The 24100-nt window shown below is 38.0% G+C and overlaps 1 protein-coding gene across 3 annotated transcripts in view; it reads right to left on the reverse strand.

Annotated features, from left to right (window-relative positions):
* PTPRB (protein tyrosine phosphatase receptor type B) overlaps positions 1-24100 on the reverse strand; it is a 796390-nt gene that overhangs the window by 28870 nt on the left and 743420 nt on the right. For 2 of the 3 annotated variants that reach the window (XM_044057003.1, XM_044057005.1), the window contains 7 exons: positions 22347-22364; positions 21352-21433; positions 20872-20962; positions 20359-20435; positions 18693-18827; positions 15056-15178; positions 14494-14657 (listed from right to left, as the gene is read on the reverse strand). In XM_044057003.1, the coding sequence (XP_043912938.1) occupies positions 14494-14657; positions 15056-15178; positions 18693-18827; positions 20359-20435; positions 20872-20962; positions 21352-21433; positions 22347-22364 (690 nt within the window). The remainder of the gene's footprint in view (positions 1-14493; positions 14658-15055; positions 15179-18692; positions 18828-20358; positions 20436-20871; positions 20963-21351; positions 21434-22346; positions 22365-24100) is intronic. The other variant, XM_044057004.1, reaches the window with a different exon arrangement.

Raw genomic sequence — 24100 nt, forward strand, 5'->3', positions numbered from 1 at the left:
ACATTTCATCAAAATGTACAAGATCGAACTCTCTTTCACGAAAGTGCATTTTATCGAAAATGCACTTTTGCAAAAAAAAAAAAAACAACACGTCAAAAGACTAAAAAAATAAAATAGTACTCAAGTTTATGCAGGAAGGCAAGCCTCCTTGCATCCCCGATGTGGGGGGGCTGTGCCCCCCACACCTCCTACTTTAATATTCACACTCTGAGATCGCACTACAGTGGAGAAAAATGAATATTCCCTTATCCCCGCTGTGCCATGATCTAAGCAACAGTTTGCTTAGTTGAAAATCAAAAGTACAGTTGATGTACAACTAAATCTACAAGAAAACAACTGTTTGCTCAGTTGCCTTTCAGCAAAAGTGCATTTTTGACAAAATGCACTTTCACGAAAATTAGTTTGATTATGTGCATTTCAATGAAACGTACTTTCGATAATAAGAAAACCTTGAAATTGCATCGGTCGACCAACATATGGTCGACTTACAGTTTTCAAGTCAGCAGAATGTCGAACTCAAATTGATCAACTACACTACAGTGAACAGGTAGTGTAATTCCAGCATTTGGGTTTGACATTGTGCAGGGGGATCGTGGTTCAATGAGGAGCAGGGAATTAGCCCATTTCCTCACTGAAGTGCAATCTTGAAGTTGGTATATTTAATGTGCAGGGGATGTGGCGGTACAGGGAGCATAGCCTCCTTGCAAAACAGTAGAATTAACATACTGTTGAATGTACAGTTTAATGGTATGTTAATGTGCATAGCAGGAGGTGAGTGATTTAACCTCCTGCTATGTCGAATGCATTGAAATATGGCTGTCAATGTATTCATTTTCGCTTTGGTTTACTTTTCTGCATTCCGAAATCAACATTTAGAGTCAACATTTTAAACTCTTAATGGAAGTGGATTCAAAATGCCAATAATAAACCTATATATTTATGTATATATATATATATATATATATATATATATATATATATATATTAAAACTTAAAAACTTACATTGTAACACAGTGTTCTAGAAGATCCTCTAAATAAACTTTTATATAATGTGTATCTCATTGCAATAGTAAATAATCACTTGTTGTACCTTTTTTATTTTTCTGACTACATTTTTATTTTCTTTCCAGTCTGAGTCTAAAAAATGGTCCACTGAAATCATTGCATTTTCTTAGTTAAAGTAAAATAAAAAGAAATTATAAAAGAAATTACCTACAGTGGATATAAAAAGTGCACACACCCCTGTTAAAATGCCAGGTTTTTGTGATATAAAAAATAAGACCACAATAATTAATTTCAAAATGTTTCTCACCTTTAATGCAACCTATAAATGGTACAGTTCAACTGAAAAACAAATAAATCTGTTAGGGGAAAAAAATATAAAAAATAAAAAATGTACAATAAGCTGGTTGCATAAGTGTGCACACCCTTAAACTAATACTTTGTTGAAGCACCTTTTGTTTTAATTACAGCATTCAGTCTTCTTGGGTACACACCTGCCATCAATTAAAGAGACTCTGATTAACCAGTAATAAAGTTCAGCTGTCCTAGTAGGATTTTCCTGACATTTACTCAGTTGCCTGCTACAGCAAAAGCCATGGTTCACAGAGAGCTTACAAAGCACCAAAGGGATCTCATTGTTGAAAGGTATCAGTCAGGAGAAGGGTACAAAAAAATGTCCACAGCATTGGATATACCATGGAACACAGTGAAGACAGTCATCAAAAAGTGGAGCAAATATGGGACAACAGTGATGTTGCAAAGAACTGGTGGTCCCTCCAAAATTGATGAAAAGACAAGACAAAAACTGGTCAGGGAGGCTGCCAAGAGACCTACAGCAACACTGAAGGAGCTGCAGGAGTTTCTGGCAAGTACTGGTTGTGTACTACATGTGACAATAATTTCCTGTATTCTCCATATGACTGGACTATGGGGTAGGGTTGCAAGATGAAAGCCTTTTCTTACACAGAAAAACATCCAGGCCCAGATAAAATTTGCAAAACAATACATCAAGTCTCCCAAAAGCATGCGGGAAAATGTGTTATGGTCTGCTGAGATCACGGTTGAACTTTCTGGCCACAATTCCAAAAGGAACATTTGGTGCAAAAACAACACTTCGCATCACCAAAAAAACACCATCCCCGCGTTGAAGCATGGTAGTGGCAGTATTATCCTTTAGGGTTGCTTTTCTTCAGCTGGAACTGGGGCTTTAGTCAAGGTGGAGGGAATTATGAACAGTTCCATATGCCAGTCACTTTTGGCCCAAAACTTTCAGGCGTCTGCTAGGAAGTTGAAGATGAAGAGGAATTTCACCTTTCAACAAGAAAATTAAAGTTTTGGAATGGCCCAGCCAGAACCCAGACTTAAATCCAATAGAAAATCTGTTGGGTGACCTGAAGAGGGCTGTGCATAAGAGATGCCCTCACAATCTGACAGATTTGGAGTGCTTTTGCAAGGAAAAGTGGGCAAATATTGCCAAGTCAACATGTGCCATGCTGATAGACTCCTGTCCAAGAAGACTGAAGGTGCTTCAACAAAGTATTAGTTTGAGTGTGCACATGTATGCAACCAACTTATTGTACTTTTTTTTATTTTGTATATTTTTTCCCCTAACAGATTTGTTTGTTTTTCAATTGAATTGTACAGATTATAGGTTACATTAAAGGTGGGAAAATTTTTGAAATTATTTATTGCGGTCTCATTTTTTGATATCACAAAAACCTGGCATTTTAACAGGGGTGTGTACACTTTTTATATCCACTGTAACTGAAGTATAAGAAGGAACATAGATGATTTACATTTTTGGGGTGCATTAAAGAAATGGAAGGCAGCCTGTTTGAGATGACATACTGTTACTATACATTGACTTGGTTGTATGTTACTATGGAGGTTTTCTCCCTGGGCATCTGCTGAAAAAGAACATGTATCCAGTCAGACAATCCTGTCAACAAAAGCAATAAATAAAATAAATGTTACCATGTGTGAATAATTTTTTGTTTCAAATTCTAAGCACTTCTATAAGAAAAAAATGGTTTGATGATTGCAACAGGTTCAGTTCTTTAGCTGACTGGAAGATGTGGCAGTATTTTTAATTATACCTGCCACTACCTTAGTATGCCAGTTGTAAGGTATTGTCATCATAAGCCAGTTCACCTTACTGATAGCATATTTCTTAGAGGTGTCTGAAAAATAAACCTTCCTAGTTCCTTCCATATCTTCTGCAATTGTTTCATTTCTTCATTTTGTATTGCATCAGACTTTTCAAATTTGTAACTCCCTAGCTACAAAATCTGACTTTAATTCATTTATTTACTGCCACATTTTCTCTTCTCCAGTATTCAACCTAAACATTCTCTGCCTTTGTCTCTTAACAACCTTTATAAATACATGGTTTTGGGGCCACACTGCTCCTATGAATGTGTGTTTTTCTTACTTTTCTTATAGACGGTTGTTACTGTTTTTCCTACCCCATCTTTATGAATAATGACATCCAAAAGTTTAGTTTTTCTTTAAATTTAAAAAATGTGGTTGTATGTTGTAAATATCGTAGGAAAAAGATAAAAAAATCCAATGTGCCACCCCATATTAAAAAAAAAATCATCAACAAATTGTTTATAAAATTTCAGATACTCATAACAATTATTATTCAATATTTGACTTTGTTCCAAATGTGACATTACTAGATTTGCATAACTAGCTACAGGTGTACCCATTGCCTGTCCTCTTCTTTGTAGACAGATTGTACATGAGAAAGTAAAAATATTATTTTCTAATACTGCTTGCATTAAATAGTAAGTAGTACTTATTTCAACATTACTTACAGATGTGTGTGCCTCAATACATCATGTAAGGCATCTGATTAAGGATACATATAAAAAAGGGAATATGCATTTTGAGTTACAAATAGATGAGATAATTCATACTATCATTTTATTTTTTTATTTATTTTATTTTACATTTGTTGACCGGGATAGTCTAACTGGATATATGTCCATTTTCAGTAGAGGCCCGGGGAGAAAAGCTCCAAGTTTTAATACATAGTAAAAAAATAAGTCTACATAAAAGTTAAAACAGTCAAATCAGTAAACAGAAAAAAACTAAAAAAGATAAAATATATACATTTTTTTTTAGATGAGCAGAAGAACAATATTTTAAAGGTAGCTTAGAATAAAAGAAGGATAAAGTGAGAAGGAGGTGGGGTAAAGATAGGGAAGGTATCAGAGATATAATAGGATGAGTAGAGGATTACATTATTTTCATAGGGCTAAAAAAGTTACTTTTATGAAGGGGAGGCAAAACATACATATAAGAAGAGAGGAAAGAAAAGAAGCTTTTGAGTACTTGATCAAGGGGTAAGTTCCATGTCTTAAAGAGTAGCTGTGGAACTTTAGAAAACATTTATTGGGTAGAGAAAGGGGAGAGGGAAAGGGTGATAGGAGACAGAAGAGCAAGCTAGTCAGGGTTAATACAGGGGCAGAGCCATTTTTTATTAAGGTACAATTTGAGATTCTTCTTGAAAATAGGAAGAGAAGTCAGGGATGTGATATCAGCAGGTAATTTGTTCCAGTGTTTCCCAACTGAGTTGAAGAATAAGCCATCTCCTGCAGAGTTATTAGGTCTAGTAATGTTGATCAGAAGTTCGTTAGAGGAGCGTAGATGTTTCAGGTTATAATAAGGGGTAATGAGGCTGGTGAGTATTGGAGGTTTGGTGGGTTGGTACAGGATTTTGTGAGCTATTAGTAGTTGTTGAAGTTTAATCTGATTAGGAAGTTCGAGCCAGCCAAGTTGTCTTAGATTAATGCAGTGGTGGGTTCTAAAAGGAGATCCGGTAGCAAATCTAGCAATGTTGTTGTAGGATACAACTAGTTTATTAAGGTTTTTTTTTTGACAGGTTGGTATAAATAGTACATGCATAGAGTAAAGTAGAGATTAGATGGGTCCTGGCTAGGGTAATTCTAGTAGCTGGGGTAAGAAATGGTTTAATTCTATATAGGGTTCCTATTTTTTTGTTTACACTTTTTATAGTAGAGTTAATGTGATTCTCAAAATTGAGTTTATTATCTATTGTAATTCCTAGAAGTTTTGTGGTGGTTTCAGGGGAAATACTAGTATTGTTGTTCAAATTGATCGAGAAATGTAGGGTGATTTGGTTACGTGTTGGGGAGAAGAGTAGAAGTTTTGTTTTCTTAGGGTTGAGTAGGAGGCAGCATTGGGAAAACCAATGTTCAACTGTGTTAAAGGCTTTTTGTGTAAGAGACTGAAGTTCAGCATGAGAGGTAGCTGTGCAGATAATCGTGGAGTCATCTGCATATTGAATACAGTTAGAAAAAGGGATAGCTGATTGAAGGTCATTGATAAAGATGGAAAAAAGAAGTGGACCTAAGATGGAGCCTTGTGGAACACCTAGGGAAATAAGAAGGTGGTCAGATATTGAGTTTTTCCAGACTACTGCTTGTTGACAGTTTTCGAGGTAAGATTGAAACCAAGTTAAGCTGTTAGGATCCAGTGATAGAGAATTGAAAATGTGGAGGAGCATTTTGTGAGTTACCATGTCAAAGGCTTTAGATAGGTCAATGAATAGTGCAGAAGAAAGATTGTTTAAGTTGCAGTTAATGTTAATGGTGTTTGTGAAGGAGAGCAGAGCAGTGTTGGTGCTGTGGGAAGGTCTAAAGCCATGTTGACAGCTAGCAAGTAGGTTGTTTTGGAGAAGATGATTTAGTAGTTGTTTATGAATAAATTTTTCTAAGATTTTGGCAATAGGGGATAATAAAGCAATGGGACGATAGATAGATCAATAGAGTTTCCCCTTTTGTGTAGTGGGATGATGTGGGATATTTTCCAGATATCAGAGACAGTTCCTTCATTGATGGATCTATTTATCAAAATAGAGATCGGATAAGCTGCAGCTTTGGCTCCTATTTGCAGAAACTCAGCAGGGAGTTTGTCTTCAGAGGGTGAGGAGGGTTTTAGTTTTTGAAGTAGTGAAAAAATATATGATGTAGGGATGGGATGGAAGTGAAATGAGGGTGGTGTATTAACAGAGAAGGAATGTAGATTTGAGGTGTGAGGAGATAGGTGACTAGCCAGGTTTTGTATAGTATTTGTGAAGTAGGAGTTAAATGTATTAGCTATTTGTATAGGGTTATCAGGGTTAGAGTCCTGTGGGTTGGGTGTGATTGACTGGCCTGGGGATAGTAGATTATTAATGGTGGTTCAAAATTTTTTAGGTTCCTTATTAGATATTTGTTGTAGACGAAGGTAGTAGTTCTGTTTATCAGATAGTATGCCTTTTTTTGTTTTGTTCCTACATTCACGAAAGGTTTGATGGTCAGCTTGTTTTTTGGAAGTACGCCATTTTGCCCAGTTTTTGTTTCTGGTTATGATTAGTTGCCTAGTGTTGTTGCTTTTCCAGGGGGTGGGTTTGGTTTTTATTCTAATCTTGTGTATGGGTGCATGCTGATCTAAAATAGATAAGAATGTGGAGTTGCAGTATTGTACAGCATCACTGAGAGGTAGTGACTTTAGAGGAGTCCAGTTACAGTGATGTAGTTGTGTGAGAAAGAGTTCTAAGTTAAATTTTATTTTTGAGCGTAATGTACGGAAAGAGGTAGGAAAAGTGATGCTAGATTTTTTTCTTATAATATAGGTTAACATGTGGTTGCTTAGATCATCTGGTAGGGTGCCTGAAGAGTAGGTTTGTTGGGGAGTATTAGTAAGTATCCAGTCCAAAATGGAGTCTTTATTGTTGCTTTTGTTAATTCTAGTCGGGCCTGAGATAAGTTGAGAGAAGCCGTGGAGATTAATATGGGAAGTGGGGTTTGATTGGTTGCAGTGATTTCAATCAATATTTAGGTCACCAAGTATTATTGTTTCTTGTGGGACAGTGGAAGCAAGCCAGTTGAGAATGTTCTCGAGGGTGTTAATATTATTTCCTGGGGGGAGATATGTACAAATGATATAGATGGCTTTACTTTTGTTTGTTTGAAGTTTAGAGCATATAAGTTTGGCATTATTGTTTAAGGGGAGGTTCAGGTTAATGGTGCTGATTTGTAGGTGAGTTTTGTAAAGAATAGCAACACCTCCTCCCTTTTTTGTTGTGCGATCTAGTCTAATTATATTATAGCCTGGTGGGGTAATTTCACAGTCTTTAATAGTGGGTTTTAGCCATGTTTCAGATAGGCATAGGATGTCAAATTGGCTTGACATCAAGGAGTGCATGTAGTTGTGCAATTTTGTTGCAAATACTACGTATATTCAGATGAGCTATGGTTAGAGAGTTGGTAGATCTGGTTGCATAACTGCATAATAACTGCAAAATCTAAAGGCCAGATTCCAAAAGAGTTGTTGCCAGTCTAAGTCTGCCCTAATTCCAAATATCCTGCTGTCAGTGTAAATGACTTACTTTGGTGTAAGGCCTACCTATAAACAGGCTTACTACAGGGACCAGATTCCAAAACACCTGCTCTCAGCCTGCTCAGGTAACTTACACTGAGAAATGGTCTTTGGAATCAGGGCCTAAAAGTAGAAATAAAGCCTTCTGTGTAGGTGTAGGGGAGGAGAAGAAAAGCCTATTACCACCATACAACAGCTGAAAGATCACTACATGTTGGCAAAGAGTGACCATCCCCCACTCCACTAACTACCATCAAGAAATGCACTAGTGGCAATGCATTTTCAATCAAAACCAATCAGTACAAACAAGCACAACATTTCATAAATGAACATTGTGCATTGCAACCTAAAATGAATGTATGCATTATAGCCAGACTGTCAATTTATTCAAAACCATGCCTGATGGATATCCAGTAATTAAATACTGCAATCAAAGACTGCAAGACTATTTTCAGTCATGGAGCAATTCAAACATAAAAACTTCTAACACATTTATTTCAAGACTATGTTTTCAACAAAAATGCTTTCACTCAATTGTCATACTACCTTTGAACACCTTAAAATGGTGGAAAGAACTAAATTTAAAATTAATGTAAAAGCAATGGTGTAGATTAATTCACCAAGGCTGTTATGTAGCTTGAGTGTGAGACCATGTAAGTAGCTTGCAAGTTCGGCGTTTATTCAGATGATGACAAGGCTATTGTTCAAACAGCTAGATGTACAAATAGGTTTCAGTAACGCTTACATTAGATGGAAGGGTTGTTCAGAAAGGCAGGCCAAAAAATATATTACAACTGACTAATTATCTCACTGTGGACATGTTCATATGCAGAGGTCTACATATATTGACACAGTAAATCTGTATCTTATGTACAGAACACTTTAAACAGCATATGAGTTAATCACTGCTGAACATTAAAATAATGACTAGCTGATAAATAAGTCTGGAGGAAATGCTGATACTTCATATATTATACCTATCCTATCTTATATAGACATGTGGCATCATAGGAAGGCTGTCTGTATGTGTTCTACAAGGCTTTGGTGGTGGACTGCAATGAGAAAAGGTTACTCTTGTGACAATGCCATCTATAGTGCAGTACATAGGTTCATAGGTTCATAGTGGTACTAGCTTATCAGCCCTAGGGCCTATAGAAACCTAGCCATAACACTTCCCTGGCTATTTCTTCCCAGAATATTTACTTCCGTTGTCCCCTGTCTAGCAGGGCAACTGACGTGATCCCCGGGTTTAATTTCCTATCTCCCATCCAATTGTCAAGGTTCCTTTTGAAGATGACCAAAGATGCACTCTCTTTGACATGTATGGGCAGTCTGTTCCAGAGTACGGGGAGTGTCTGTGTCAGTAACCTATCCCTCCAGCACATTTTGTTCATTGTGAGGACCATGTTTAGATCCCTGGAGCGTGTGGCTCTGAGGGATTAGAATTTCTTTAAGTGTAGCATGTCCAACAGCTCTGGGTTTGACATGGCCTTGTATGGTAAGCAGAGATTGCCTCTGAGTAGGCGATATATGACAGAGTATATCTGGAGTTTTTTTAGACAGTCAACATAGGGCATCTGCTTTAGGCCTGTGATTCTTTTAGTGAGGTATTTCTGTGGCCTTTCCAGCTGTTGCAGGTGTCTTGTGAGGTACATACCAAATGGGGCATTGTACTCAATAATGAGTCTAATGAGTGATGAGTACAGTGGGATAATGACTTCCTTTTTTCTTGATGAAAAGCCCATAGTGATGAGGTGTGCCACATAGAAGGATTTCCTGACTGTTGTGGCGATGTGATTATTGAATGTGAGACCACTGTCCACCTGTGTCCTTAAGTCCCTTATCACACTTTTGGTGTTTAGTGTACTGCCACTTATGTGGTAATTCATGGGCACATGATTTTTCCCAAAGGGAATGACTACATTTCTTGGCATTGAGCTTGAACCCATGACTCTGGCACCAAGCATTTGTTTCTGTAAGGCGCTTTTGTAGAATATCCACATCATTTGGGGATTCAATAATGGCTCCCATTTTGCAGTCATCTGCGAACTTTGTTAGACAGAGTCCCTTTGTGCTGACCTGTACTTCAGAGAAGTAGATGCCAAACAAGAGGGTCCCAGGACTGAACCCTGAGATATTCCACTTGTCACTTGTCTGGAGCTGAATTTGGAGTTGGCTACTTTTACAGTGTGGGTTCTGTCAGTAAGCCAGTTGGCAACCCATCGAGTGACGTAGGGATTAATGTCCAGTTTATTAAGTTTATCTATGATTCCAGAGTGGGGGATGGTGTCAAAGGTCTTGGCAAGGTCCAGATAGGCTGTGTGGACCGCCTTACCCTCTTCCACGGTTCTGGAGACTGATTCGAAGAAGTCAGGCAGGTTGAGGAGACAAGATCGGCCCTTCACGAAATCAAACTGGGTGGGGTCTAGTGTTTGAAGGTTTCCAATGTCTTTGTTTATAAGTTCCATGATAATGCTTTCCATGGCTTTGCAGATCAGGCTTGTCAGACTGATGGGATGATAGTTCCCGGGATCCAAGGTGGATTCCCCCCCTTGTGGAATGGGATAACTGTAGCTGTGCACCACTCATTGGGGTGAGGTTATGATTAAACATGACACTTAGGTGAGGTGCCAGTTCATTTTTGTAGTTCATGTAGTACACAGCCTGGGATGTTGTCTGGTCCCGTGGATGCTGTATTTTAGCTTTGAACAGTGCATTTTTTTACCTGTGTGGCCGTGATTACCAGAATTTGGCAATCTTTTGGTATTGAGATGGGCCCTTTAGGGGGTGGGGGGTTGAAGTTGGCACTGAATCGATCTGCCAGGATATTGGCATTATCCTTGAAATCAGTATATTTAATGCCATTCTGTTGTAGCTCAGAGCAGATCTGAGCATTGCCATTTAGAGTCTTGACATAACTATAGAATGCCTTGTGGTTGTCCTTGGAATCTTTGGCAATTTTATTTTCGTAACTACCTTTGGAGGACTGCATGAGGGATCTCAGCTTCTTACTGAGGCTGGTAAGGGAGTTTTTTGCATCCTGGGATTTTCCTCTTTTCTGCAACAGTTTCTTTCTTCTGTTGTATAGTTTGTTTAGGGCAGGGGACCACCAGATTGTCTTCCTTTTTTTGGATGAGAGCGTCTTGGTTCTATTTGGAATGGCACAATTCATGTATGAGTGGATGTGCTCATACAGTGCCTTAGTGTAGGATTCAGCAGTCGAACTTTCAGTTCCTGTCTGCATGGGTGTCATGAAGTTTGTCACTTATGACTTTAGTAGCATGAAGTTGGCTTTGGGAAAGTTTGTTATGGAGGTTTCCCTACTGGGAGGTGGGGGTGGGATGTGGACATCAAGGGTGATTAGCTTATGGTCAGACCTGACCAACGAGGGGGTGACCACTGGTGTGGAGCATCGATCTCCCATGTTGGTAATGGCCAGGTCTAGGATGTTTCAGCCCCTGGTGGGACTATAGATTAGTTATCCAGGGCAATGGAATTTATGAATTCCAAGAACCATTGTGCAAAGGTGTTGGTACCTGAGTAGTTTTCCCAATTAATGTCAGGGTAGTTAAAATCACCCAGTATTAGGGTGTTTGGTTGTATCTTAATATTTTCCAGTATGTTTAGAAAGGTGTAGTGAGAATCTTGGGGCATGGTGGGGGATCTGTAGCAAGCTACAATTTGGATTGCAGTCTTACCTAGTGTTAGTTGCACCTGTAGAATTTCAGATGCATTGTGTTGGGCAACTTGCCTGGAGGTGTGACTATCCTTGGTGAATGTGCACACTCCTCCACCTTTAGTGTTTCGGTCCTGGTTTGGTGGCCAAAAAGTGTGGCAAGAGTTGTTGCCTGGTATTGCGGGGGTGCTCTCTGGACCCTTGAACTAGGTCTCAGTTACTGCACAGATATCGATGTTCTCCATTTTTAGGAGTGCCTCGTGAGAGTGCATTTTAAGGTTTAGACTTCTAGCATTGAGTAGCATTACCTTCAGATTTTGCATGCTTATACCTGTTATGGTGGTGGCTTTGACCTTTGAACCTTGCCTAAAAAAGGCACTATGAGGGTGGCAAGAGCCTTAGGCAGTAACCTGAATCCCAGGGGCGACAGATGCAGACCATCTCTGACAAAGCATCATGGTTTGTCGATCATGTCGTCCCAGGCAGATAAATACTGGATCCCCTTTGAATGACATCAGAAACTTAGCCAATTGTTGAAGTCAATCATTTTGCCCTTATACTGTGGTATCATTCTGGGTGAAGGTATGATGCTACTCAGTGCTAGGATCATACCTGCCTGGGCCACATGATCTGAGAGTTCTTCCATGCCTCTTTTCATGTAGTCCAGGGAGGTACGTCTTAAGTCATTTACTCCAACATGGACAATGACAGAGTCGTATTTGTACTTTTTGTGGAGTCACTTGAGTGCATGGGTTATGTGGTGAATCCCGGCACCTGACAGGCAGCTGACAGTAATGTTCTTCTTGTTCAGCCTGGTGAGTGGGACATCAGTGTGCCTGACTATAGAGTCACCTATGACTAAAGTGTTGGGTGGGTTGTATTGCCTTAGGGGCTGTTATTGGGTGACACACTGGTGTTTTGAGCTTTGTGTCACCTTGGTTGTGATTGTTTTTTTGTTTGCGTTTCCCCTTCAGAGGTCCTTGTTGCTTGGGCAGGTTAATGTTAAGGGCCTCCGCATATGTGGGTTTAGTGTTACTAGGTGTGGGTGTTGGTGGTGTGGGTTTTGAAGGGCTATGTGTTGCTAGAGGTGTAGTGCAGGTGTTAACCTTCTCCTGTTGACTGTCTAGCACAATCTTGGCTGGAGAGAGCTTTGCTTCCAGTTTGGCTATGTAAGTGCATCTCTCGCAGGTTGTAGTGTTGGGTGGTAGGAGGAGAGGGTTGTCTGTGTACATGAGGAAATTGCTGCATTGCCCCAGTATGCCCAGATTCACCAGGTGGATAGGAGAAATCACTGCAACCTGACCCTTGGACATGTCTGGTTCAGTGTTTCGTTTGTGAAGTACAAGAACTGTTTTCCCTTACCTTGGCAAGGTACTTTGCAATTATAGATATTATTGTAAAAAGGCTTTTTAATATGCATGTGGGACTTAACAGTTTTCATAGTGTGCATGTAATTCATGCAGTCCATGGATGTTTGACTCATCAGACACGTCAGTATGCTTCATTTCAGCCCCAGAGCTCATTACTTAGTTTCTTCCTAAAACTGACCATTTACAGGTTTACTTTAGGAGTCATTGCATGCTGTATAATCCATGTCTGCTATGATATACTTCCAAGGATATTGATATTTATATTTGTATAGCATAGTTAAGCTGAGAATATGTAGTGATTTTTTGTTGCTGTCTGGGATGGGCAACAAAAGGAATACCAAGAATAAAAGTGAGTGTGATACAGTTCCTGGATGACAGAGTCTCTGTCTGGGTGGGAAATATGGCAGAGCTTGCCCAGATGACCTGTCACTTACAGTGCAGTCTGATTTATGTCATTTAATTTGGTGCAGGTGATCTAACAGTTTGTGTGGACACAGATATGACTGCTCACATAAGAGTATGGGTCCAACACACTGTTTGCTTAATGGCATGTGGTAGAATTATTTTCTATTAGCCTGACAATGAACACCCTTGCTTTAATGGAGCACTCTCCACAACTCCCAATGTTTATAGTTGCTATGTTTGTGTAATATTTTTTTTCTGATGGTTTGATAGTGTTTTATCATCCAAAATGTCCCAACTGCAACCAGCAATATTTTTCAATTTTATCATGTTGCTATGGCCTCTGCACTGTTGACATCATTTATGCATGCATGCCCACTGATAGGATTGTGCTTGCTTTCATTTAGTTAGTCACACATTTATACTTCTTTGTTCCCACTTTCAGGTAGCATTTTGCAGACTTAACAACTCCTATGTTGTATATATTGCTAAATGCACGTCTAGAGTCTTTTTATTGGACAGAGGGTACATTGGTGGCTTAAAACATGGTATCTAAGAATATTTATGATACTAAAAATCTAATATTTCAACTTTTCCATTTGCATTTGTTGACTGATGTGCAAGAGGATTTGCATTGTTTTTATCCATTATTTTAGTTTTATTCAGTTTAAGAGTGCCGTCACAATTCTCTGATAATAACAAGGGGTAGAGCCTAGATTTATAGATGTATATCAAATTCTAGAAGGTAGCCCTCTCCCCCCAGTGTATCTCCCCCCAAACAAATCTTCCTGAAATGACAAAATATATAACCATTAACCATGTTAAATATTCCTATTTAAGCCTATTTTATATTTAACAAAATACTTTGAAACATAACAGACTTTTTAAAAAGTGTACGTTGTGGCTTAAGTGTTTTATGCCTGTCTCCATCCATAATAATAAACAGTGTATTTATACTATAGATGCAGTTGCTCACATCCCATACTGTACTATGTACTAATAGCTCATCCAGCTTGTCTACAGGTTCCAGATGAATATGACCAGACGTCCTACTGTTGAGTATCTTCTTGAGGCTGCGTGCCACCACTTATCATTACTTGACATGTCTTGCATTGATGTCACTCGAAGAAAATAATTATCTCTGTATTCACAACTGCATTACAAATTCTGAATGGCATTCTTTCACAACCAGGACCCTAGAATTTTACACTATGTTTTAAACACCACACATTTTTGGAGTTTAATTTCAAGTGGTAAGTAAATGCAGCTACTGCAATAAAGTAGAAATGTTGAGCTCTTTAACTGTCATTTGTAATTTTTTACCATTATGTCATCATAGGCAGTGATTGATAAGGACCTTCTTATTTCCACTGGTAAGAAAATGTATGAATGAAATAATAAATAAATATGTGAATAAACTACTAATATTCCTAGTTTCATGGGTCATCCAATAGTGACCAACTAAACAGTGCCTAAAAACAGCTTTAAATAAGCAGTGAATGACTAAATATTTTAGTAGGGCTTAGTATTTGCAAATAAACTGTGGTGCAAATAAGGTAAGATAAACGTCAATATATAGTACTGACAGTGAATATTTGTGATAACAGTTAAACGAACAGTTCATAACGGCTTGACTGCTGTGTGATACTTACCTGCAATGCACAGCAGTGGGCCCGGCACCAGGACTTCTGTTGATGTAATCCCTTACTGTTCTGACAAACTGGATCAGGGACTGAGTTGTTTCTGGTACACCATGATCTGGCCATACTGTATAGTGGAAATGGCGAGTTATTCGTGAGTAATTCTGCTGAGCTTCCTGAAAGTGAGAAAGATTTCAGAATATAAGATATGTTTTCATTTATCGAGTCATTTGATGTCATAACTACCCATATGAGGTCACAAATTACAACAAACAAAATTAAGACCACCACATTTCAATTGTCAACTCCCCAACTCTAAGAATGAACCAAGATCTGAACAATGTATTATTTAAAACAGTTAATATCTGTAATCACATCTACATTCCCAGACCTGTATTCCTATACATGCAGGAAATACACTATCTTATAAACAACTAAGCTTTCATTTTTGATATTTGGCTATTGTAACCCAAGCTGTTCAAACATCCACAAATTTTATATTAGAAAGCACTACTATCACATATTATGCAATAAAAAATACATTAGAAATGAGAGATAAAATAAAAAATCTTACACTGCAGATCTTAAACTCTCTTATTGTCCATTCAGGTAAGACTGACTCAGACACCATCTGTACAATGAGATCACCATAATATAATGGATCATGATCGAAGGGCCAGTAGTGGTCACACTTTACCTGCACAGATAAGAAGAATCATAGAGGTCACAACAATGCTTAATTTTGTATCATAAAGCAATTTGAGATTTACAACTAAGTTGCAGACACAAAATGGATTGCTATGTGAAAAGCAGATGTCTTGGTTTGTGTACCTCATATTGTTGCCTATTTTGATTTTTACGATTTAGTCTATTGTATTGTGTTGTTTTTATTTAAAGTTCTTTTCATTTGATTATCTGAAGTTCTTGGTTCCCCTCCCACTCTGCTCCTGGGTCCCAGAATATAACTAACCATAGTTAACTACAGGTATTGCTGATATTGTCAGAGAGCATAGTTCAATCAACTGTATTGATTAGTAGTGTACTCAGTTTCTGCTCCGGTGTCCCAATCTAGATTTCTTGGCATGTATTTAAAACCCATTGCACCATATTAATGACGTGTAAGTCTGTTCTGTACCTGTCTGAATCTGGTCATTTGAACAAGTTGTTAGCATCTTGCACATGGTCACAGATAGCTGAAAAGTATAATCTCCCTGTAGTTTTTTAACTCAACCAAAACTCTTGTATCCTAGACAAGTAAGTACTAGGAGTACCTCAACTCTCCATCTCCCAAACTTTCTGCACTTGGACTCCTTCAACCTTGCTTAATGCTCCCTGCTAATTTCTGATTAATTGTGGCCAATCATTCTAAGTATGAAATATGCAGATAGTTAAACAAGAGTCAAAGCTGTTGACACATAAAATAGTCAGTGAGCAGCTTTCTACACTGAGCAAAACTAATTCCAAGCTACTATCCTGCTTACCTCCAAGTCTAGTTCTATGTACATCTGTCAAGACACTGCAAACACACACACACACGCACACACACACACGCACACACACGCATGCACATGCACGCACACACACACACACACACACACACACACACACACACACACACACACACACACGCGTGCGCGCGCGCATGCACAAACACATGTGCACGCACACACACACGCACACGCACGACCAGCCACAATAAAACATGGAAATGACTCAGGAGTTAAACCTCTCTTTAAAATAACAACAGAAAATAATGAAACAGTATTCATAATGTATGATTACACTCTGCATTTTCAAAACTGGATAGGAGAGATTTACAGTGTTCTGCCTCTCTGGGTCTAAAATTAGAAATATCACTAAAGTCATTAAGTGTATTTGGGGATTTCATAATCATCTGGACTTTGTAACTGTGCCTACTGAAATCAGTAATACTTGAAACTCTTTTCCTATGATGCAGAGGGATGTTGTGACCTTCTGGTTACCCTTATTCAGACTGGTAAATCCTTTGCGGCTAATGAAATTATTCCTTCAGGGAAGATCACATCAAGCTATGAGGAAAAGCCAAGAGGCTCCAGCAGCTGCCTTAGATTCTGCCATTGGTTCAGAGAACGCCAGCACCCTCTATACTAATGAGAACATGTACAGAGCCCAGACTTATTTTGTAAGGGGAAGACCACTCCTCTCCTCCAAAGGAGTTAGGCTAATGATCATAATCTTTTCTTTCCCAGCACCTTTTTAAGGCGGTCCAAATTAATGGACAATCCAAGTCAGGCTGTTTGGATGGCAATAAGGTCCATCAATGCCTACAGCATAAACTAAAATAAATAAAAAAATAAGCTGCCTAGGGGATTATATTGCATTTGAGAGAGTCAGGATATGTGCTGTTTTTAAGTCTCATTTTACATTCCAAAATACCTGGTTTCAACTCTGTTGACTCAACCTGTCCCACTAACTAAGGAGGAGATGTATTCATTTTCATAAATCAGTCTTTCAAAAGTACTGTTATAGAATGAAATTGCAGGCATGAAGTACTTAACAATTAGCATACAATAAACAAAATAAACTGCAATTCTGTGACATGTTATAGAACTCCTGTTGTCATCTCAAGAACAGGCCCACTTCCTTAATAAATTTATAACCCTCCCTACAACAGAAAACCTAAACTATGCATTCAGTCTGAAAACAGTACATCCGGCAATAACTGGTTGCAGAAATTATTAGACTTCATAAACAATGGCAATCTCAAACAGATGATAAACACATCAGCAAGAAGCAGAAGCGTATTGGATATTATGCTGACAAGCATCCCTGCAAGCTGTGCTAAACTAAATTAAATATTATCTCACCTTTCTTTTTGATCTTACAACAATGTTGTGATATTCCTCATGTACACAAAACCAAAACAGACCCCTTACCCACCAACAACATATTGGTGATATGTTCATTGCTGTCTACAGCACTTCACCATATTAGTCAATGCATCATTTTGTGTGATAGCTACAGGGCAAACTTCTATAGCTCAAAGTCTTAAAACTTTACTCAGCCCAATGCAATAAAGATTAAGTTCAACCCCATCCAAATAGAACTCAATAACTGGTGTATAACTGCCAGCAAAATAAATAAATAAATAAAGACTTCTCAAATTAATTTTTGTAATAAATGAAAGCTTGCTCACCTTAGTCATACTTAGGTACAGTCAGGTGAAACATGCAATCTCCTCTCCCAAAACCATTTATTGAAGAATAAATTATTTTTTCCATTTAATTATAGTGCATATCTGCATGCATACAGATATCTTCATTCTCCAAAATCACCGTGCAGAGGAAATACTAAATATCTCTTTAGTGAAAACACAGATTTACTATTTGCAATTCAGAACATGCAAAAATTCTGGTTAAAAGTGGCTCTGTGGTGGAGAGGTATAAAAAAAAAATCAGTGCAGTTCAGCTGATGCAGGATTGTTCACTGGCCTAGACATTGAAGGATCCACAAATGCATTGAATGGTCAATCAACGGTGGCTTACCCATTCTGGGAGAGGAAGAGAGCCTGCTTCTATTGCATGAGTGCCATCTAGAATAAAGTCTAGAACTGCAGTGAGAGGTATACATGAGCATGAGCTCAGGTATGCAGTACCTGCAACCTAGCTTATAATCAGTGGAATACAGAAAAGGAATGGAGGTCTATTAGTGCAGACATTGCAGTGCAGTGCACATAAATAATACTATGTTGTTAAATATGTTTTGTCTCATAAAATGCAGTTCAGCTCCAGCTGCTACACTGCCAAATTACTTTCAAAAACAATACAAAAATATACAATTTTACACGCACACACACACACGCACACACACACACACACACACACACACACACATACACACACACACACACACACACACACACACACACACACACACACACACACACACACACACACACACGTGCATACATACACATACACACACATGCATACACATGCATATACACACATATGTGTGCACGCACATACAAACACATGCAAGCACTCATATCCAAATCCATACATAGACACACACACATGAATAAATGCTTGTGTGCGCACACACCCACACACACACACACACACACACATATGCTTGCAACCATAGAGACACACGCAAACATTACGCATGCATGTCCTTCTGTGTGCATGTGTCAGTGACTGGATTCCTAGAGTATATAATAAGATACTCACCCTTCCTTTCTCAACACATTGTGTAACCATGACGATGTTCTGTACATTCTGTTCCCATATCATTTTCCAGAAGTCATCTTTGGTTCCAGGGAGTGGACCCTGAGTAGCAATGTACTCTCTTCGAAAATTATTTCCCTAAGATAATAAGAATAGGTCAGTTAGTACAACATATTACAAATGTAGTGAACAAACTGCTATACTTGCATCCTTACTGGGTCTTGTCAGTTAACCCAGCATAGCAAATCTGTATAATAGACAGAAGTTACTTTGCCTATGTGTCCAGCAGGCTTAAAATACTGAAAAATATTACCGGTGAGATTGCAGTATCCCTAGGCAAAGAAGGTGAACTGAAGTAATTCCTAGAAAGCATCATGCACTAGAAACTGCATCTTGTGACTAAATCAACCTTCGCAAAAGAAAGTAAACACATGGCATCATGGCACTATCTGTCTTACTCAGTTACCTCCAGTTTATGGCCGAAAATCTTTGGAGCAAATATTGCTATAAGCAAGCATTCCAAATAAATAATATGCTTCTGCTAATGCTCATTATGAGGAGAGACTATAGTCTCTATTATACAAATGGACTCAGAAGGAGACAAACTAGTGCAAGTGTTTGTAACAGTCACTGTAGTCTTTGAAAAAGTATATGTGAATACTGTGATGAAATTATTCAATTGTCTTGAGCTAGTATTACTGTTTTCTTGTAATGTTGCTTTAATATCTTATTAGACAGCAATATCTACTTGAAACAGACACTTGTTTCAGCTGAAAATATACTTAACTTGAAAAATATTTTCAAGCTCCACATACAGAAAGAAGTTCATCCATGCGTTTGCTAGTTATGTCATTATTCCAGTTAATTATTTAAATATGTATGAAAATATGAAGCAGGGTATATTGTGTCTATTTCTCTGAGGCAATGGTGCACTGTAGGTTTTATTTAATTTTGCTACTTGTTTATGTATTTTAGGGGATACTTAAAAGCAGTTGCTGTTTGATCTGAGTAACATTAAAAGTAAATATGTATATATACATAGTTCACATATGAGTAACCCGAGTATATATTATTCTATGTAATTTACAAAACAGAAACATTTACGTTACTCCATACCTCTCAACCATCCAGATTTTCACAGAATGTCCAGATTTTTGCCTCATATTTTTGGGATGTTCCTCATAATATTTATGGTTTTCTGGCAAATCACTGAGAATTAATGTCTCTACTGACATACATTTGAATTTCAGACTTCATATACTTCAAGAAGATGTGTGCTACAATAACTCCTTTTATTCTAGCAACTTCCTAAGTTTATAAGAACAATATTTAAAATGTGTCCCTATTTTTGGGCCTTTGTCCCCAACTTTATTTTAAGTTTTGTCCAGGTTTCTTGCACTAAGAAGTTGAGAGGTATGCATTACTCTATTTTTCACTTCCATGAAAATGTGACATGGAGTGCTACATATTGCTGTTCTACAACACAGATTTGTGTGAGAGTGAATGTATGTGTTGGATAGCTTACAAAGAGGCTACAAGTTGTTTAGGACAGGTAACTCATGCACAGATATATGACATTTTAGGCAGCATGTTGTATCTGCACAAGGGTTTTCTTCAGAAGTTAAGTAAGTGAATCTGAAAAAAAAAACAGAAAAAACATGTAACTTACTGGGATGTAGCTGGCATTTACATAATCTGTATAGAGATCATCATCCACATAGGAAAGCTTCACTCTTGATGAATCATCTGGAAGACAGGTTTGCAGCAGGTTATAATGTACCAGAGTTCACAATGTTCATGCTTACATAGTTACCATGCTGCATGCAAGGCCTCAGAATTTTTTTTTTTACTTTGCCAAAGTTCTTCATAAAATATTCCTTATTGGTAATATGGTAAAATCAGTGAAAATACGTTATGAGTCATTTATAATTTCACTAAAAGGCAAACTCATATGTGGAAAATGCATTATTAGAATAAAGTAATGATTAATGCTTTTAATCTGCTGTAAAGTCTGTGTTAAGTGGCGCACAAATAGGTGAGAAGACCTGTGTCAAAGCAAGTATAAAGTGCTTTTCCCCCAATTGAGAACAGGATTCAATGACTCATCTGAAGCATTGCTTCCTCATAACAAGCACAGAAAATGCACTGCTGAATAAAATCACAAAGACAGATAAGAACTTACAAGGCAATATATTGTTATATCGATTTTTTCCTCGGTTCTCTGGCAGAAGTGCTGTGTCAAAAGACTGGTTACGACCAACATCTTTAAGATGCTGTAAAGAAGAAAAATAAAACAGTCTCTTTGTAGAGGAAACAACAAAAGGATTCAAGTGCAGAACATATTTATGTGGTTATAGTTTTAACAACTGAGTTAGCATTCATAAATCTGAGCTGAAGAAGTGAAGCAAGCACAGACTGTAGAGTATGCCTGCAATTTAAACAAGCCCTTGTTTTAAGAGCAGTGAGCGTCATGTAATTAATGATCAGGAAAGCTCTTGACACATCAGTTAGGTGTTTAATTATGGATCCATTAACAGTGTTTGCATTACTAAGTTCAATGGAACCTCCTTTCATTGTGTTTATACACAAAATCACTGGACTATTCAGCATTTTACAAAATGAGCACTATGAGATGCAATACTTTTCAAAATGTAAATCGTACCTCATACTCCTCAGACAGAAGGTAGTTGGAGTCTGCCTGTAGTTTGGCAAAATTAATTTCAAACTGATTGAGTTTAATTGGGCTGCAATTCAAAACAAGTTAAGTGTAAATGAATGTTAAAATACAAAAGAAATAATATTGCCAAAGAAACATTAAAAAATAATTTCAGTTCTAGTTTCAGGCTTACAACATTAAAAAAAAAAATTCAATTCTAGTTTCAGGTTTACTATTGTACACATTTCACAATTACTTATAGGACAATTCCTTCTGCATGTTTCAGGGGTATTTCATAATTTGTGTCCAATATTGTCATTTTGAGCTATTTCTGAGGCCTTTACAGCTGACCATAAGCTGGCTCTACTGCCGCTCCTTGATCGCTGGATCTATCAGCCCCTCCCATCTCCCTGAACTTGCTCCAATAGCAAGAACAACAATATCATTCAGGGCCCAAAAGGTAATCAAACAATCTCACTGCAGTGTCATAGTACTGCCAAGGGAATATTTTACCTACTACTTCCCTACACCTTCACCCATGCAGTAACACCCTGTGGGTGGGGTGTGCAATACCCTACCCACCATCAAGCAACACCTTGTGATTGTTTCCACAATCTCCACCAGGGAAGTCAAACCACACGACTGTACCCCCAAGCATTCCACTACCTTCCTCCCCTCCAGAGTGGGCAAGCTCATCCTCCCAGCCTGTACTGTCAAGCTCAAGGGCTGCTATTGAAACCCTAGTTACCAGGGCTGTAGTCAAGGCTCTCTACCTGTCTTTGCCATTCGTACAGACTAATATTACCCCTTTTTAATGGGGTTCAGTGCTGTCCTTATGAATTTCCATTACTGATTTGCTGTTTAGTTTATAACAGGTAGAATACAAAGCATACCACATTATGTACCTCCACAATGTCTCCAGCAAGTCAGACTAAGAAGACATCTTAAGGTTTCCTTATGGAATTAATTTGTGAAATAAATGAATTGATTTTATTTCTTACCTTGCTGTTGGTGGACTGCTGGAAAAAAAGTAAACCATCATTAGTGAAATGCAAGTACTATAGCAATACTGAATAAATAAACAAATTAGTTTGGTCCGTAGAGGCAACCACCACATTCAAATCAAAATAGCTTTGGGTACTTGCAGGTTTCACATTCCAGCTTTTGCACACCCTGACTGTTAAAAACAGATACATTTTTCAAAACAGATCATACTAAGAACTGACTACAAACTGAACAACCTTTACTGAAGAGGCATTTTGAATATAGGTTACTTAAACTTTTAGTATGGTTGTGATTTAGAGTATGCAGTTACATCTGTGACTGGCTAACATTGATTGATTGACTGGCTGAATGATTGGTATGATCCATTGACAGGATATCCTGACTGTATAGAGGTTTCAGTTCATGTTGGCCTTAAGTGTCAAATTTGGGAAGTCACAATGAGTCAGAATCACAAATGAAGAAGAAAAGATAAGCTTTAACTTATTTGATGTAACCGCTTTTTTGAACACTGAAAATACTTTATTATAACATTTTCAGTGTAACATACTGTGCAGTCCCCATGAATGGTTTACATGTTATTTCACCTCCGACTGCTGATACAACATTTTTAAAACTATATGTTTATACAAAAAAAAAAAAAACAGCCTCATTTAGGCATGCAGTGCTTACACTCAATAATCAATAACTTGCCAGTGTTAAGTGTTAAGAATACATATCCAAATATCACCATCAGCTGTTCTTTCAGTCTTAATTCCATGTTGAGTTTAACACTGCCCATTAAACTAAAATGGATAAACACAAACCTTTGCTTAGATTGTATGGTGGAAAACTGAGGTATTTAAAAAAATACTGGAAAGCAAACCTTGTGCTACAGCTTTAAAATGATAAACACTGTCCCTTTCAGATGCGTATTTCATTATCTCTTTCTCTATCTAATCTAATCTCTGTCTATCTATCCATCTTTCTATCTATTGATCTATATATCTGCCTCTTTACTTTTGTTGAATGTATTAGCACTGTGACAAGCAGTCTAATTTAAAATAGCTGAGTCATGAAATGTGGTGGGCTCAGGCAGGAGTAGCCTTAGGTCAACTGGTGCTTTCATTGGTGGGTACATAGGCCAAGACAAATAGTTCACATTCAAGCAGGCAGCAAGACACATATAGGGGTAGTGACTGTTGTATGTTCTAGATAATGCTGGATATGTGTTAGAAGCATGATTGATGATCTCCATTTATAACCCCCAGACAATTGCTGAAGTGGCATAAAACATCACAAGTTTAGAGAAAAGAAATGTTGTTGAACATGTGCATGCATTCTTAAAGGGATACTTCTTCTGACTGGATATATTTGTTCGCACCCTGCAGTATACACCTGCGACCTGCAGTCATTTATTCTATTGTGTGAATCATCTTATAAAATATGGTATTAAGCAAGCAGATACAACATGTGGACATCCTGGTAGTGCCTGACAGACCCAATGGAGCAGCAGATGAGGAATTTGATGCTGAGTCATCAGAAAAACTGGTTGTAACACCTGTACCCCATGCAAGGCAAATGGGGGCACTACACATTGCTGTGTGACAAACAGGTGGGATCAGGTCCTCAGCTATGGGCCACAGTTTAGAGAACATATCATATAATTAATGTATGCATTAGCTAACACAGGCTTTGCATTACAGTGCATTGAATAACCACCTGTGTATCAGACACTAGCCTTCCCAGACAGGTGAGAGGGTAGGCAGGAAAT

This window comes from Protopterus annectens, chromosome 15.part0 (genome assembly GCF_019279795.1).
Source record: "Protopterus annectens isolate FY-2018-M chromosome 15.part0, PAN1.0, whole genome shotgun sequence".
In the NCBI taxonomy this organism is placed as follows: Eukaryota; Metazoa; Chordata; order Ceratodontiformes; family Protopteridae; genus Protopterus; species Protopterus annectens.